A 16,708-nucleotide genomic window follows, 5' to 3' on the forward strand; every position below is an offset into this window, starting at 1 on the left:
TTCCTGCGCGTAAAGGTGATGAAAATAATTACCAACGCGTCCCTTCGGAAGACAACTTTAATCGATCTCGTAAGTGCATGAATGTACTATTAATCATTGCGTAATTAACACACGCGATTTCCATGAGACATCTGTGTGTGTTCCAGTATACGATTCCAAATAAAACGTGTCATTAAAAATAAAGCGAACTGTGCGTAAATCATTCAGCCTTCGGTAAGATGGAGGAGCGATTAACAAGTATAACGTGACTAATGATTTTACTATGTACTCTTTACTCTGGAACAAATGATCTTATAATAAGTTCTGACAAATTAGTAATTCTCGCTACTAATCCATGAAGCAAAACATTTAAAACAGTAACAAAATTACTAAACGCAAAAATAAAATTTTCTCTTGGAACACCCTCGCGAGATTGATCGTTCGCTACAATTAATTACTCATTCAAATGTTCTTGCATTCTTTGCGCTATGTTGAAGCGAACGTTGGCAAAAGGTGGGAGGTTGTAACTTTTCAAATCGTTTACGGTATTTAAAACTAGTCTTCCGCGAGCGGTATGACGAAGTGGTTGACTTTCGTCGGCTGTGCGTTTCAAGGCTAGGATCTTTAACGAAAAGGAAAGTTTACGGGGAAAAAAACCAGCAAGTTAGTTCGAATCCCTGAAGAATCATACTGCACATCATGCACAGTCCGTACACGCGTACATATTAAAGCGAAACGCAAACAAATGGTGTATAAAGGATTCATTACGAGCGCAGAAATTGTTTTTTCTTAGTGAGAATGCGGCGTGACAGTCTCATCTTGTGGTGCACCTTTGCTCGATCATAGGTCGGCGAATAATTTAAGGAATATTCATGTGCGGTAAAAAATTGTTTCCTTAACGCAAAGAGAACGACGAAAAGCGAGCTTAGATGCACGTGTGGCTCGCGATCATTAACTGTTGAAACCGTCAAACCGTCGAGAGTTCGATTCTCCAGATCGATTGATAAATTTCGATAAATGAACCGCGTTATCGATGCGACAGTAACGCTGTAAAAAAGAACCCGACAGAAATTGCTGAGGCGTGTCGTACGCATCGAAAACGGTGGCCACCAAGGTGTAGAAAGTAACGACGCAACAATGACATTTATTTCTGAACGGTCTATTATCTGTTATTCAAATTATCCAGTCAGGTAAATTACGCTACGTTATTTTAAACATTCTTTTTCTTTGCACAGATCGCCGTGTACGCGTTGCGATACGGAGATCAGTGATATGCTTGAAAATGAAGGTATGTAGAAGTGAACGCATCGTTTCTGCTGATTATTAAGCACCACGACGACTGCTGGCAATTAAATAAGCGTGATAGGTTTTTCTGTCGCGTTGGGAATATTTTTTACATGTTTCACACACGTATTCTTTTGTTACCATTTACGAATTGATTAATCAGCAATGGAGACATTGTGAATGTTGCTTGTGGTAACAATGTGCGGTGTATAGTGCGTTAATTTATTCATATCGAGCCTGAACAAGAAAGTGCACTTTAAATTAATATTAGGTATAATAACGTTGAATTTTTCGAGCTAAGGATAAGATAAATTTCGACTGAATTTTTTGCATAATTTTCCTTTATCTTTTAAGTTTATTACAAGTTGTTATCTCTGATAAAACAGATACAAATACTTATTTAAATTGGCAAAGATATGATCACGTTTTTACATTTCCATTGTCTGGGCATTTAACTCGTTGGTATTGGAACTTTTCGTTGATGATACTATCGGTACTTATGTACGTACGTGATTATCGTTAACTATATTCCAATTCAATGTTTGTACCGCGATTGTCCCTCTCTCGAGTGATGCAATTATGTAGATGAACAGATGCATTGTGCAGAAAATTCTTTCGCTTTTAAAAGGATGCGATCCGGAAAACTAAAAATATAAACCGAGAATTGCTTTAACGAGTTCTGTTACGCGCTTCTGCCTGTAGTAGAGTTTCAATTTCTAATGAATGGAAACTATTTTCTAGAAAAATGATCGACGTTCACGCCTTCGCCAGTGCGGAAATGAAGGTTTTACAACTTGCGATATTAGTCACGGAAGTCGATAAAACGAACAGGAAGACAATAACAATCATATTCACACATCGATCAAAGTTTTATAATGTATTGGTAACTGGCGAAGAAACTAGTGTTCCATGGTGCAACAATGTTTAATATGATATGATTGGAGATATATAACTCAATCGTCAGCAATAATTGTTTCTACGTCGTTTACATTAATATCAAACGAACCGTTCGATACGTATTCATATTTATTCGAATAGCGAATTAAACTGCGTAAATCGCACATCGTAAATTATACATCCACTAGGCTGTGTAATAATTTCCAAGGGAAAGCTTATATTTAATTAAGTGCACGCCTTCGAGCACACGCTCAACTCGAGCATACATTTCGGTCATTCACTTCATTGGAACACAATTATTGTACCGTTCCTTCAGAACGTAAACGTTCTCGCTTACCTATTACATCCTTCCTTGTTAGAAAAATATCAGATTTCCCGGATTGATACAACAACATATACAGAACCACACCGCTAACGTTTCCGCGTTGCTAGTAGCGATCCGTTTCTAGTGTTATTTACCATTCTGACGTCGTGTAAGCGACACGTGCTGCAAAAAGCATGGCGTTAGGTAATATTTATCGAACCCTTTCTGTTTGTTGTCCTAGTACTCGTCACACAGATTCCACAAAATATTATTCTTTAACTATTCCCTTTTTTATTAGGATATCCTTCACACAGCGCAGTATTAACCTATATTTCCATTGCTAGATTTATCTAGAAGTGTTTCGTACGTTAACATTGTATATATTATTTAGCGAAATAGTTGGTATTATGTTAAATTACGGATGAGATATTCGAATATAATTATTAATCATCATTGCAGATAGTCATGCTGCTGTGCTTACGGACGTTGAACGTCCAAATCAAGCTAATTCGGTCAATCGTGATGAGAGATCGGTGAGTATAATGTATCAAATAGAATTTAAGCTTAAGAGGAATGCACGCATATTTTATTAATTTCACAGCAGCTGTAAAAATTGATGAATTTCGTTTTATCGAATTTCACGATCCTAGTCGTTTAAATTCCTTGGTGACTAATGAAACCTTCATATAGAACAATTCACAGACAGTTGAATACTAAAAAAATGTTTTTCCAATGAATTTTATATTTAGAAAGGTGTTCATTTCAAGAGTTTGATAATATTTGATTAAGATACTCGTCTCTCGTCTAATATGGTATCTTGATACATGATCTTTTGTTCAATTGGAATACGAACAAGATAGAAACAACATACAAGTAATTATCTATTACACCTTTTGAGATATTATTTATGTGTCAGAGTTAATTGAAACCTTACACTTGCTACCATTACTTTATCACAGTTTAAAGAAATTATCGTGTTTGTATAGCATGTAAAGTGTTTACATATATGATTGAACGTGTAAGAGCTTTGAAATAAGTATTTAATAAGCGTTCCAATGGTGTTCAAGTGGATTAGTTGTATAATCATTATATAAAGATTTATGAAATAAAAATTTTTAGCAAATATGATAGTATATCGGAATAATTCATAAGCAATAGAAGCATTATGTAAAGCTTTGATAATTTAGTATCTCTGCTGGTATGTTTTGCTTACTCAGATAGTATTGCTATTAGTATATTTTGTTTACTCTTAAGCCAATGTTTGATTCATCATTGACTTACATGAAACATTACTAATCGTAAAACTTGAGGTGTATGGCATTGTGAAATGTTTTTTATAAGGGATAATTATGTGTGTGCACATTTGTGTAACTGAGAGACTAAGGAAGAATCTACTTTCAATTTGTAAAAGGTTCTAGTAACGTATGTTTGGTTGTCTAAATAGTTTCCAGGTTTACCAGTGATGTGTGGTTTTATTGAGTTTTATTCCATCATTCCATCCAGGCTTTTCCATTATATCACTGATTGGTCTCCCAGGGTGCAACACACTATTGTTTATGATGCTTAGTTGTTTCAGCGGTATGGTTTTCTGGCTTTACATACATATAAATTTTTTTTTGAAGAGAGGGATAGGTGAAAAGCTCACCAACTGAATTACGAATCTATCACTGTACCTTGTATTGTATTATACACAATATTAACATCAGTTATATTATGTGGTTTATTCTAGTGCATTATTACACGCCCTGTAACTCATACTAAGATGCGCTAATATGTGTTCACAGATATTTATCACAAATTGTTGTCACAAATACATTCTTGACAAATATATGTATATATATTCTGTATGATATATAATTATGGAATTTAATTATAATATATAATTATAATTGTTTCTTTGTATTTTATTTTGTAACTTTTTTGTAATAACTTAACATATGGGTCAAGTATTTTCTTTTTAATTATGATTTCATGTAACTGTGTAGATGTTTTATATGTATATATGTATACATATGTGTAGATATAATATATGTATACACATGTATATATAATTTAATATGGTACAATTATAGGTAAAATAACAATTGGTAGAGATGAATTCATCACCAGTCCACCTCTTACCATTCTCTTAAATGTAACATTCAGATGATCACACTTTTTCACATTGTGCAATAATCTATCTTGGCAAAGTGAACACACAGGAACTGCTTTATTGTTCAGTTTTATTATATATTAAAATGTTAGCTTCATGCTCTAAGATAAATGTCAACGAGTATGTTGTATCATTTTATCATATAACAAGTACAAAAATATTTACTTTCAAAACCGTTTTTAGGCACCTGGAGGATGGACTATTACATTGGCTCTAGCAGGTGTTACTTGTTGCTTGGGATCAGCTGTGCCAGCAGGATTTAATATTGGAGTTCTAAATAATGCAGCCCATGTCAGTATTTTTATTTGCACCTTGTAGGAACTTACAAAAAAACCTCTAATATATTCATTCATCAATTACAGCTGGTCGGAGGATTCTGTAATGAAAGTATTAAGGAAAGATATGGTGTGGATGTTTCGGAAACCGGTCTGAAAATAGTCTGGTCTTCTGTTGTTTCAATTTTTCTTATTGGTGGTGCAATTGGTTCATTTCTTGCTAGTTGGGTAGCGGATAGATATGGAAGAAAAGGAGCACTGTGTGTTGGAAATATATTTGGCATCATAGGAGCTCTAATGTTTTTTCTAGTACGCAAGTTAAATTCAATTGAACTATTGTTAGGTGGCCGATTAATTGTTGGTAAGCCTTAGAATGTAGTAATTTGAAATATTTACTATAAGATTTATCATATTACAAATAAATTATACAATTTACTAGGTTTGTCTGGTGGTTTTGCGACTTCTGTGGTACCAATGTACATGGCAGAAATTGCACCACTTAGACTAAGGGGTGCTGTTGGAGTTTTATGTCAACTAGGAATTACATGTGGAGTGTTTCTAGGGCAAATTGCAGGACTCGATACAGTTCTAGGGACTGAAAACTCTTGGCATTATATGCTCGGGGCGTTTATTCCATTATGTGTATACGCCTTAGTTCTTACTAGCATTGTTTTACCAGAAAGTCCAAAATATTTATATATAATCAAAAAAGAAACACCTAAAGCTTTAAATGGTTAGTAAATATCAGTAATTATATTACCTGATATATTTGCAGTACTGGTACAGACTATTTTAATATTTTAGAACTCAGTAGGATACGTAACATGGATACAATGCTGCTACAAGTAGAAATATCTAGTCTGCAACAAGAGATACAAAGCAAAACAGCTGAACCATGGACTATTAGGCGCATTTTGAAAGATCCAAGTTTAAAACTTCCTATAATTTTAGTTTGTATGATGCAGTTTGGACAGCAAATGAGCGGTATAAACGTTGTATTTTATTACTCTAACTCTATATTTCATGACGCTGGACTTGGTACTGCCGGAGCACAACATGCTACCCTTGGAACTGGTGTAGCTAATATTGCTATGGCTCTAATATCAGTACCATTAATGTCATCTTTAAACAGGAGAGGTGTCCTGCTTACCAGTATTTATTTATGTCATGGATGTTTATTAGTTTTATGTGTTTCCATTTTATTAATAGTATGTATCATTATCTTATATAAAAATCATATTCCGCAAGAAATTGAAAATTAATCAAGCAAATGCTTACATCTTTGCAGCATGTATCATCGTTTATGCCAATAGTATGCACAGTAGCCGTTTTGGCATATGTGATATTTTACGGAATTGGTCTTGGTCCAATACCGTATTTCATTGGATCTGAGATATTCGATGTTGGTCCCAGACCAGCAGCTATGGCGCTCGGTAGTGTTTTTAATTGGGGTGGAAATTTTTTGGTGGGCATGCTGTTTCCAACTTTAGAAAGTGCTATGGGAGCATATACCTTTTTAATATTTGCTGGATTTCTTTTATTTTTAGCGCAATTTGTTAGGTATGTAGAACAAATTAAGTTAAAAATAGTACTATTTAAAATATGCTATTTAATGATCTACCATTAATGCATTTAGGATATACTTTCCCGAGACTAGAGGAAGAGATACGATGGATGTGGCGGCATCTATAAGTCGAGGATTTCGTTCTAGACCAAACTCTAGAGCTTAAAAGATTAAAAAATCGGTACTTCAAAGATCTCTTAATTTTTTTTGTTAAGTGATAGATTTACAATATTTTCGTTATAAATTTTGTATAAATATCTGATTAGTGAAAATTATTTAATTATGTGAACTGTTTTTCTAATTCAAAGAAAATTTATTGCAATCTCTTGTCCATGTTTTAAGCTTTTGGTAAGTTACAAAACAATGCATCAATGAACTCCACAATGCTGATGCTGTTATATTTTATCAAATTCAGGAGCTTGTTTTTAAAGTTTTCGGACCATATATACATCATTGGAATACTTCAAATTGTAGAAGGACTAATTGTAAAGAAAGAATCTGCTTATTGACAAAAGTAACGATTAAATTATCGGTATTAGTGCGTTCCATGAACGATTTTGGAGCGTTCTTACAAAATTTTTTACGAGCAAACCAATCTCTTTTAAGTACTATAAATGTTACTAAGTCGTAAAACATGTCACTGCCCATATACGAAATTAATTTATTCTTTCATACTATATCATACTTTATACAATAGCTTAAAAAATTTGTTTACATATTTGAGAAACAAATGTTAACTACGAATTGTATTATATAATTGATCTAATTTTTCATAAAATACTAAACACAGCACAGTGTGCGGTGCTATTCTCATCCACGTTGGAAAAGTTCCTTTGTACAGACCAGTCACTCCTTCTGTGCGTAATATCTTAATAAGTCCATCCAAAAGTCCATTGTACAATGTACCTTTTCCGCCTACGTCCGTACCTATATTCATAATGTGTGCAATCAGTATCAATTCATTAAGAGAACAAGTTTTGAATTAATGTTATTAAATTTGATTTACGTTGATTGTATAGTCTTGTTGCTAAAACATCAAATGGTTGCATAGTGAAAGCAACACAACTGCCGCCGATTGCGGAAGCCAAAAACGTTTGTAATATTGGTTGATTCGTACACACCTAAAAGAAACAAATATTTGATGTATTTTGATTTCGTGTGTTCTATGCTATGCTTATTTAAATACTCACTTGCAGTGAACGTAACCAGTCCATGGCTAAACCAAATGTTGTCAATTGTGTCGCAGATCCTACAAAAAGACGTGGTATATTGGCATACCAGCCACGGTACAAAGCGACTACACCACCTTCTTTCCATAAAGACTTGAATGCACACCATGTACCTACATGATTATGCTGATAACCAACCGCTATGGATTGTGCTGATTGTGCTTGCAATTGCGTTTTTACCTATTTCAACGAGAAAGATTTTAATATTGAATTGCTAACTTTTAACTAATAAGGTATATTCTAACAATGTGATTTTATATTTCAGCTAATTAATTTCGTAACTGATTTGTATGGAGGGATAATCTGTATAAAATAACTTTCGATATAGTAAGTGAAGTTTACCATGTAAAAAGGACTGCCAAGTACAGCTCCAATGCATCCAGCTGTTCCTGTCAGCATGGTAGTCTTCAGGATATCGGTATTCCCTTTGTCGTTAGTAATAAGATCATATTTTTTTGCTGTATTGTAGATACCTAACCGTATTCCATTGAGCACCACTTGAAAATATAGTGCGGGTATGATACCAGCTTGTAAGGCAAATAAGCCTTCATGCTTTGCTATCAAGTAGGCAGCGTGCAGAGTATTCTTATATATTCTTTTATATGAATGTCGTGCTTCTAACTCTCCTTGTAATTGTAAACGTACTTTTACCACATCAATTGGATTCGTAAAAAATCCAGCTCCAACCGCTGCTAATCCTCCAATTACAAACTCGATACCCGGACTGGTAACAGAAAGTAACAGATAATTAATACAATGAAGTGTATCGGTCTCTTCTCTTGGATACATATAAACGGTATAATCGAATATATATAAATAATTTTTGTCGCTATCATTTTCTAAGAAATCAAAATACAATAAATATATAAGAAAATAAAATAGAAAACTCATACATATCTATATAGCATTTAAGCAATATATAAAACAATACAAAAATAGGAAAAAATAATAATAATATTTCAGTAATAGATACACATATAGCGAATTGCAAAACATTCGTTAAATTTTCATTAATTAACTAAGCTAATAATAATAAAAGATTAGTAAATGTTATGCTTCTTCTATATTGTTTGATTAAAGTCGTGAAAGTATTAACTATAAACTCGTATGTAAGATTTCAGTATGGGTCTTGACTCGTAATAATATCAACGTAAGCCAGTATCGATATATACAGACGGTCCTTTGAATTTTGGCGCCTCGTGTGACGCACACGGAGGTGATGAATGACAAATGAGTTGCGATTATGCAGAATCACTTTCTATTTAACTGTCGTCGACCCGCGGCTGTATCAGAGTCACATGACCACGAGGCACCAGAATTCTGTGTCTATAAACATGTATAACTATGAATAACGTAGTTAAAAAAGATATCAGAGTTACAAGATTAGAAACAGTATCCCGTATAGTTAAATAAGATTTCACGGTTACAGGATTAGAAATAATATTCGATACTCTCATGAAATAATATAGTCATTAGCACTAAAAATGTCTTACCAATGTTAAGCGTTACGTGTTACGTATATCAAATTACACAAACAGTAAAACCGAATAAAAACCTCATCATTTCAATCAAATACTTTGCAATCCTCACTGATCAATTGAACGCATTCATAACTATGATAGAAAACAGTAATGATCGAACATTATAAATTTGAAACCATTGAAGAGTGAAGTGTTGAAATGATACTGTTAAACACTGAAGTTTACTCGCGAATAAATATATTTGACAATCCGAAGATCATTATTCACCGGCCGGTTGTAGCCTGGAGGTTATTGCATAACTAATCACGATGCCCATGTGTACGTTTAGTAATGATATCAAAGTCAGAATAGACTAAAACTACTATCTGCAAGAAACGTGTAATCAAGTATTAAAACGCTCACTGTCTGTTGGCACTTGCACTCGGCGCTGCAGTCATTTCTCACGTGCAACAATAAGAAGTTTGCGTGTGTTACGTGCAAATACTTGAAAGTAATCTACTTGGATAGAGTGTCGATATCATTTGTGCTCTTTTTATCATTATTGAGCTTGTTAACCCCCTTATTGAAAAACAAGTGTTACATCATTCTGATTGCTAGTTTCACGTGATTAATATATACTTTGGGAAACCCCAAATTTTCTGATTATAGCTTACAATTTCACTTGGTATTATCAAAATGCAACAGCTTGCGTCACAGGATCAGATAAAAATGATGCGAGTGAGGATACTGTTTTAAGCAAAAATTAGTAAGCTTCAAAGTTTTTGCGCATGCGCCGTTCTAGAAAGTATCCGTTAGAATTTCATAAAACGTTTCCGGAAGTCGTTTATACTACGTTCATTTAAGGCGATTAAAATGACTAGTTCGTTCAATCTGGTGCTTGTACTTAGTACATAAATCTGTTGATAAATATTGTTTATAAATTGTGTTGTATAAAATGACGTAAAAAGGCGCATCAGACTTTAAATGTTCTTTGATCTATGAAATAACAAAATTTTGTAAAGTGATTTCAGCGAACTTATGGGCTAATTACGAGACGTTGACCCAACTATAAAATTTGTCTAAAAAATCGGGCATTCTTTTATTGCATCATATGCCCAAATAAAATCTGAGTAAGTATCCAGTCAGATTGATCTTTTTCTTTAAATTGTGTAGGTTTCTTCTCAATGAAATGTCGTGTATACATTTTTACTATTGTTTATTTATTATTATAATATATGAATTATTGCATCAGCACAATTATTTATCAAACATCGCGTAATCATATCTAGATTTACATTGAATAATTCGAATAGATATTTTACATTTCATACATAATAATATATACATTTATTTGTTTTCTTTCTTAGTCATTTTACAGTTATCCTAGATTAAAAATATATATACACATGTATTAACCATATAAAAAAACTGTAGCTCTTTTTTATTAATTGCTTTTTTATCTTATAATAACTGCTAAAAATGTTTGCAAATATTTCCATTATGCAACGGACAAGTTCCCGGTTTTAGAAATTTTTGCAATTTCCTCCTTGAATTTAGCAATAGTTTCCTTTGCTAATGTTAACTTTTCCTTAAGATCTATAACTTCCAGTCTTATTTTGTTCCTTGCTTCTATTAGTGCTTTCATTGTAGACTCCTTTTTAGCTTCGACTGCATGATTAGAAGAAAATTGATCATTTTCATATGTTCAAATTGATCAAATCAGAAAATTCTTACATACAATCTGTATTATGACGCCATGTACCGAGGGTTATTGGTCTACTGGAATTTAATAAATGTTGCATCAAAGCTGTTGGATCTTGGAATACTATTTCTTCATAAAACTCTGAGACTAAGCTCTTTTTTCCCAGTTGTATCTCTGGCGTTGTTTGGAATAATTTTAATATATGATATATAGTTACCTACATGTAACAAATAATCCACATAAATGTGAGAGATTTGCATTTAATAGAATACAAAGTAAATACTCACGGGACGTTCATTAGGATCATGAAAATATATTTTAATGACAATCTCAAACTCTCCCCAACCAGTTTCAGTAAGTTCATAAGGTGGTTTAGTCATAATGCGGTTTGGATTGTTGTAACTTTCATGTAATTTAAAATGGATCTTTTTAACATATGCAGACATGTCTTCATTATGATATGGCTTAACATAAACTGTCCATTGATGAGTGTGTCCATCTTCTTCTCTTTTCTTACCAAAATAACGAGCAACATTACCATACACTATTGGTTTCACTATTGTAACTCCCTGAAAAAGAGTACAATAACAGTTTGATTACTAAATTTGATTTCTTTAAACCGTTGATGGTAAACACCTGGGTAATTCTCCACTATTATTTCTGTTCTTCAGTTTACTTGTTTGTAGGTTAGAAATGTGTGAAAGGATGACGTGTTTTTATACGCTGCTCGTAACGAAAATTTACCTTAACTCGACCACCTGAATCAGGACCAAATTCATTAGTTGTTGCCATCATCGTGATCAGTTGCTTTTTTCATAACGTATACTTTAAAAAGAAAATGTGGAACGATAAATGTCAATATAGACGACATTACTGTTGACCATTTTGAGCGCTAGTTTTAAACTGGGCATGAATCGATCTTAGTAAACACATATTCGATACTTTTATTTCGATATCAAGTACTTCGAGTATCGATACTCTCAGTTACGAGACATGATCGATATCGAAGAGAATACTTGTATCGAACGAGGAAGAAAACATCGATATTTTGGCGGTATTAACATTAAGTTTTATGAAATAATAGTTTTTCATTTCCTTTTTATTGAACTAATGGAAAATTGAATTAAATAATTATATTAAGTATAAATACAAAGGGACACGGAATGAAAAGGCAAAGAATGTTTTTAAGTAAATGTATTTTTTTCATCGTGAAGGGCATTAAAAAAATATGTACACCTCTCTCGAAATAAATTATACTCCAAAAAGTTCTCGATCTTCCATACAGCATAATTATTCTGACAAAAATATTCTGGAATTTATTACCCCCAATCCGATACCTAGATTATTACAATAAGGCAATGAACTTTTTAAATATATGTTTCTTTTTTTTTTTTACATAGTATCGCGCTGCAGTACATTAATGATTTTTACTATTTCTTGATCAATATATGTATGTGGCTTGATTAATTGATAATCGCCGGAAAGTAGTATCTATAAAATATTTCTATAAAATACATATATTGTCGTTATAGTATATAACCGCTATATAATTTAAAGGTATCTGTAGCGACTGATTTTTACCTTTCCTTCATTGACGGTTAATTTGTAAACAACACGAAATATTTAACAAATTGAAGAAAAAGCTGAATACCATGAAGCGAATGAAGTCTGACTAATTTAGTTATCCACTTGCGCTTCTCCAAACATAAGCAAGTCAGAGTATTGATTCCTAATTTTGAGTATAAGAAAATTCTGAGTCCTAACCAGAGTTACGTAAGTGGTTACACATGCGCTTCAGTTTCATAGGATTCTCCTCAATTTTTCTATTACGTAAAACATCTAACTTTTCAAATAACATTTGAAGATTCGTAAAAGTAAAAACTTGACGCATTGACATGCTATTATCACACGGCATATATTGTTAGAAACTCAAAAAGAAATTAATCCTTTGGTCATGTAACTCGTGTAGGAACAGCATCAAATGCTGTTAGATATATTTTGTCTAAATTGTTTTAAAGTAGGAAATTGAATAGATGTTGCATCGGACGTGCAAAGGCAGCCAGCTGCCAAAAGAATGCGTGTCTTCAGCAGTTCATAACAACCGTAAGAATTAGTTTTTGTCGTGTTAAAACTTCGTCGCTATCACGTGTGAGGTAATTTCGCTTTCCTTCGGAATCGTTCTTCTAGATACCCCGAGATCTGAAAAGAGTTTCATAAGGACCGTTACATCAATTGCACAATGGTCCACAATTATATACATAGCAAGCTACAGCTACACTGCTTTACTACATCTAGATAGAACAGAAATGAAGAGAGTAATTGGCATACAGATTATTAAGCAAGTTTTAATGACAAGTTTTATAGTTACGTCGTACCGCTAAAATATATATGTATATATATAGTATACTCATATTACTGTCACAACACTTATTCACTACGATGATCAATGAGTAAACATTTATCATACGTTAGACGATAATCGCAGTGGTAATATTCTTTACAAAATAACATTTACTAGGCGGCACATTTATATAAGACCAATAGTATGTCATTACAATGTAGTAATAAGTACACGCGTGGTACGACGTCTCAAATTATTGCATATACTATTTTAATGAAAACATGCATGCGGTATAATTTTTAATTTACAAAGCTTGAAACTGGGTGCTTTTTAGGATACATTAAATCAAGATTGAATACGAGAAAGTAGTCCCAATCCACTAATGGTCAGGCATTCTGGGAACATTAAAATATAAAAAATGTACGGAATTGAGGTATTTTATTAAGAGCAGCGAATGAAATAGGAATGTCTATTTGTTTTCTTATTTCCTTTGTTTGTGCTCAGCAAGAGAGGGAGGGAAACGCTACTACTATTGAATTTTGATCGTTTCTACCTTTGGCTTCGGTCGATGTGTATCCACTGCGTCAATTGGTAACCGAATATTTTCCACTTTACAACCGTAAGCAACGGGCGTTAGTTTAATAATAGTATGAAGTGGTACTTGCAGATATGGTAATTCATCTGGAACGAAAGAAAAAAACAATCAGTTTGTAGAGTGATAAAAAAGGTCTATAAGTAACAGCAGTAATAAGTTGTTTATTTATTAAACAAATTAGATACGATCGACTTCAATAAACTACGTGCAATTTATTCACATTAAAATCATGTAAATACGAATGGAATGTTTTCAACTTCCGCCGCTGTGGGCGTAACTATATACATTCTCAATAACTTACTTTCCATATACACATCTATTTTTTCTATATCATGTCGATACGTCGAAGGTCAAAGGTTACGCAACTTCAACGCCTTGATATTTCTTCATTCATATACAATAGTATGCTTACTTAATATAACGTACAATGTGAATGTACACTATCTATTCGTGTGGTGCAACAAAACAAATATCTCTAGGAATAATCTGATATTTGTAAATAAAAATATTTTTACCAGCACTTTTGTCTAGGAAGTAAGCAAGTAGACATCGCAATACCGCTTGATGGCTGACAACCAGAACATTACCCTGCCGTTCTAGTTCCATTATCACCGGTTCCAACCGCGCGACCAGATCTTCGTAACTTTCTCCTCTCGGATAACGATACGAGAATTTGTTTTCATCTCTCGCCATAAAATCGGTCGGATATTTTTCCGCGATTTCTTCGTAAGTCATTTCTTCACATATACCCTGTGCACAAATACTGCTTTATTAAAGTTGCAAAGCTTTGAAAAATGAATTGTCTACGCATAGAACTGTTCTTCTGATTTGATAAATATATTTTATCAAATATAAACTTTCGTTAAAACTAAACTCTATTTCTGCCCCCTCATAGCCTACCGCGTCAATCTCGTTTAATGCTTTCCACCTTTCCTGAGGCGCCATCACGTCGCTTGCCGTTTGTATGGTCCTCTTCAGCCAGCTAGTCCATACTCGCAATCCCTGTAATCAAGAAAAACCTCGGTTTTCCTCTTTCCAGCGTACAGTTTCTTTTTTTCATATTCTTTGTATCAATACCTGAATGTCCTGGTTAGTTATGTAGCTAGCTAGTGCTTTGGCATATTCCCAGCCTCTTTCGCTTAACTCCGAATCTCCGCCTATCATACCTTTGAGATTCATCACACTCTCGCCGTGCCTACTTAAATAGATAGTACGCGGCACTATATGGATGTTCATAAGGTAATAAACTATCCTACTTTGTATGTGACCCTCGTGCTTGTGGACCAGAACCTTCTCGCCGGTATTGTAAATTTTCATGAAGGAGAGATCGCTCTCTTGATTCTCGTCCAACGGTTGGTACTTCTCTTGGTAATGTTCGATTCTCATCATGAAGTCGGCCAGCACTTCTTCTTTATTCATGTTCGTGTAATCAGGGCTACTTACTTTTACCTAAAAGAGAAATTGTTCCTTCATTAATTGTCAATAGTTGCTCCTGAGGAGTCTCAGCAAATTGATTACAAGGTATCAAAGAGTGTAGGATCTGTGGTTGCTACAATGTGATTATCACAGGTTTCAGGAGGATTTTGAAGGACAATTCCCGTACTTCCATGATATTTTGTTCAACGATCTCTGGGTCGTTGCAGACAGACTCAACGAAGAAGAGCTTGAAGCCCATCTTTACGACAACGATGTCTTTGATCAGTTGCCGTCTTTCAACGGTGGAATTGGTGGCGTCGAACACGGCCACCTCGCCGTCCCCGCTCTCCAACCACTGACAGACGTCGTTCAAAGCGTCCATCGCGCATTGAGTACGTATCGCCATCGCTTTAATATTATCGGGACGGAAAAATTCGTGGCATTGATAGGCGGTGGTTGCGTGCCGCCTGTATTCGCCCAGATTGAAGACTTTTGTGTTTATGCCGATCCAATTCAGATATCTGCAAAGCTTCTTCGATATGTACGTCTTCCCGCGAGCCGGCAGCCCTACCATAGCGATTACATGAGGTTTGTTCACGAAGTTAGCTCGTTCACCTGAAATCGTTCAAGCATCTTAGATGAAAAAGGTTCTGAATTATTTTTCAATGTTTCAATCTGAATCTCTCGGGTATCAACTGATTCCCATTGGTACTAGTTAAAAAAGATCAGGAAGGTATCAAACGGAAATTGGCTTTATCAATTCTGATTATCGTGTACGCGATACCGTACAATTTCCACTCAATAACCGAGTGGCAACCAATTTTTACTAATATAAGCCTGGTATCACATCCGGCGCATGCACAAAAGGCGTGCTTTTTATTATCTTTATATTGTGCACATACTTAGATATATATATATTTTTTTTTATTTATCTTTATTCGTTTTTCCTGGTACACCGATAGTATATCGTCCTTCGGGCGTGTTCGCTTCGAACGCCTGAAGAAAATAATCGCCGCCAATTCGTAATTTCTTATGCATCAGTCTATGTTTGGTCAAAATATCTGATAATTGGCGATAAGTGCACACAGTCTGAGCCTGGCGATCAGGTTTATATTCATCATTCACGTGACCCGCTCTCGACGTGCCTTAGATTTATACGAGATCAGCTGTCCAAAGAAATTTACGCAATTCCGAGTCGGCGGCTGTTAATGAACGTTTGCCAATTTTCACTGTCTGTCAGAATGCGGCAACAATCGAATCGAAATCGCATGCAAAGGCAATGAGAATCGAATCCATAATGTCAATGTATTCTTAGTTCGTTCAATGATCTTCGCTAAGCAGTTCGTTTAAATGCAGCTTTGCTACTGTAAACATTTTATTATCTGTCGCTCTTTTCGCGGAGTAACCTCACGATTGGTACAAATACGAGTAAACAAACGTCATTAGTTCTCATCTTTCGTCCAATCTTTTCGCATTAACTTTATCGCTCGCAGACGTTTTTAAATAATCG

The 16,708-nt window shown here is 34.2% G+C and overlaps 4 protein-coding genes and 1 long non-coding RNA gene across 7 annotated transcripts in view; 2 read left to right on the top strand and 3 right to left on the bottom strand.

Moving 5' to 3' along the window:
* Positions 1–900: 900 nt before the first annotated feature.
* LOC143427462 (solute carrier family 2, facilitated glucose transporter member 3) lies at positions 901–7,247 on the top strand. 2 transcript variants are annotated; one of them, XM_076901624.1, is made up of 9 exons: positions 901–1,136; positions 1,215–1,267; positions 2,924–2,997; positions 4,800–4,907; positions 4,979–5,252; positions 5,331–5,624; positions 5,696–6,099; positions 6,180–6,451; positions 6,528–7,247. In XM_076901624.1, the coding sequence occupies exons 1-9, from the start codon at positions 1,117–1,119 to the stop codon at positions 6,619–6,621; spliced, it is 1,593 nt and encodes a 530-aa protein (XP_076757739.1). In that variant the 5' UTR covers positions 901–1,116; the 3' UTR covers positions 6,622–7,247. The 2 variants fall into 2 exon arrangements, with proteins under 2 accessions (XP_076757739.1, XP_076757741.1); XM_076901626.1 differs by lacking the exons at positions 901–1,136; positions 1,215–1,267 and adding an exon at positions 2,584–2,668.
* LOC143427470 (solute carrier family 25 member 35) lies at positions 7,097–9,636 on the bottom strand. The gene is made up of 5 exons (XM_076901636.1): positions 9,568–9,636; positions 8,027–8,408; positions 7,646–7,864; positions 7,462–7,576; positions 7,097–7,382 (listed from the first exon to the last, which is right to left on the bottom strand). The coding sequence occupies exons 1-5, from the start codon at positions 9,600–9,602 to the stop codon at positions 7,189–7,191; spliced, it is 945 nt and encodes a 314-aa protein (XP_076757751.1). The 5' UTR covers positions 9,603–9,636; the 3' UTR covers positions 7,097–7,188.
* An 874-nt stretch (positions 9,637–10,510) lies between these two features.
* Gas41 (YEATS domain-containing protein 4 Gas41) lies at positions 10,511–11,644 on the bottom strand. The gene is made up of 4 exons (XM_076901649.1): positions 11,591–11,644; positions 11,134–11,415; positions 10,883–11,063; positions 10,511–10,812 (listed from the first exon to the last, which is right to left on the bottom strand). Exons 1-4 carry the CDS (start codon positions 11,639–11,641, stop codon positions 10,643–10,645), a joined length of 684 nt encoding a protein of 227 aa, XP_076757764.1. The 5' UTR covers positions 11,642–11,644; the 3' UTR covers positions 10,511–10,642.
* A 242-nt stretch (positions 11,645–11,886) lies between these two features.
* LOC143427478 (uncharacterized) lies at positions 11,887–13,280 on the top strand. The gene is made up of 2 exons (XR_013102314.1): positions 11,887–12,585; positions 12,616–13,280. It is a non-coding gene; the product is annotated as an uncharacterized LOC143427478 (long non-coding RNA).
* The window catches only part of Pfrx (6-phosphofructo-2-kinase/fructose-2,6-biphosphatase), a 54,554-nt gene continuing 50,500 nt past the window's right edge, over positions 12,655–16,708 (bottom strand). The window contains exons 3-8 of one of the 2 annotated variants that reach the window (XM_076901629.1): positions 15,386–15,813; positions 14,860–15,231; positions 14,683–14,784; positions 14,298–14,532; positions 13,741–13,868; positions 12,655–13,045 (exon numbers count right to left, since the gene is read on the bottom strand). In XM_076901629.1, the coding sequence (XP_076757744.1) occupies positions 12,989–13,045; positions 13,741–13,868; positions 14,298–14,532; positions 14,683–14,784; positions 14,860–15,231; positions 15,386–15,813 (1,322 nt within the window). In that variant the 3' untranslated portion in view covers positions 12,655–12,988. Of the gene's footprint in view, positions 13,046–13,305; positions 13,583–13,740; positions 13,869–14,297; positions 14,533–14,682; positions 14,785–14,859; positions 15,232–15,385; positions 15,814–16,708 lie in introns of those variants that run through there. The other variant, XM_076901630.1, reaches the window with a different exon arrangement.

The sequence above is a fragment of the Xylocopa sonorina genome, chromosome 9, assembly GCF_050948175.1.
Source record: "Xylocopa sonorina isolate GNS202 chromosome 9, iyXylSono1_principal, whole genome shotgun sequence".
In the NCBI taxonomy this organism is placed as follows: domain Eukaryota; kingdom Metazoa; phylum Arthropoda; class Insecta; order Hymenoptera; family Apidae; genus Xylocopa; species Xylocopa sonorina.

Bases quoted from the DNA above. Each gene is read 5' to 3' on its own strand.
- LOC143427462 (XM_076901624.1), top strand. From the start codon at position 1,117: ATGACATTTATTTCTGAACG. The intron at 1,268-2,923 runs GTATGTAGAAGT...TCATCATTGCAG, and splicing joins TGATATGCTTGAAAATGAAG to ATAGTCATGCTGCTGTGCTT. The intron at 6,452-6,527 runs GTATGTAGAACA...TAATGCATTTAG, and splicing joins TTTTTAGCGCAATTTGTTAG to GATATACTTTCCCGAGACTA.
- LOC143427470 (XM_076901636.1), bottom strand. From the start codon at position 9,602: ATGACTGCAGCGCCGAGTGCAAGTGCCAACAGACA. The intron at 8,409-9,567 runs GTGAGCGTTTTA...TTCTGTTACCAG, and splicing joins AGTGCAAGTGCCAACAGACA to TCCGGGTATCGAGTTTGTAA. The intron at 7,577-7,645 runs GTGAGTATTTAA...TGTTTCTTTTAG, and splicing joins ACTGGTTACGTTCACTGCAA to GTGTGTACGAATCAACCAAT.
- Gas41 (XM_076901649.1), bottom strand. From the start codon at position 11,641: ATGATGGCAACAACTAATGAATTTGGTCCTGATTCAGGTGGTCGAGTT. The intron at 11,416-11,590 runs GTAAATTTTCGT...ACTCTTTTTCAG, and splicing joins ATTCAGGTGGTCGAGTTAAG to GGAGTTACAATAGTGAAACC. The intron at 10,813-10,882 runs GTATGTAAGAAT...CTAATCATGCAG, and splicing joins ATGGCGTCATAATACAGATT to TCGAAGCTAAAAAGGAGTCT.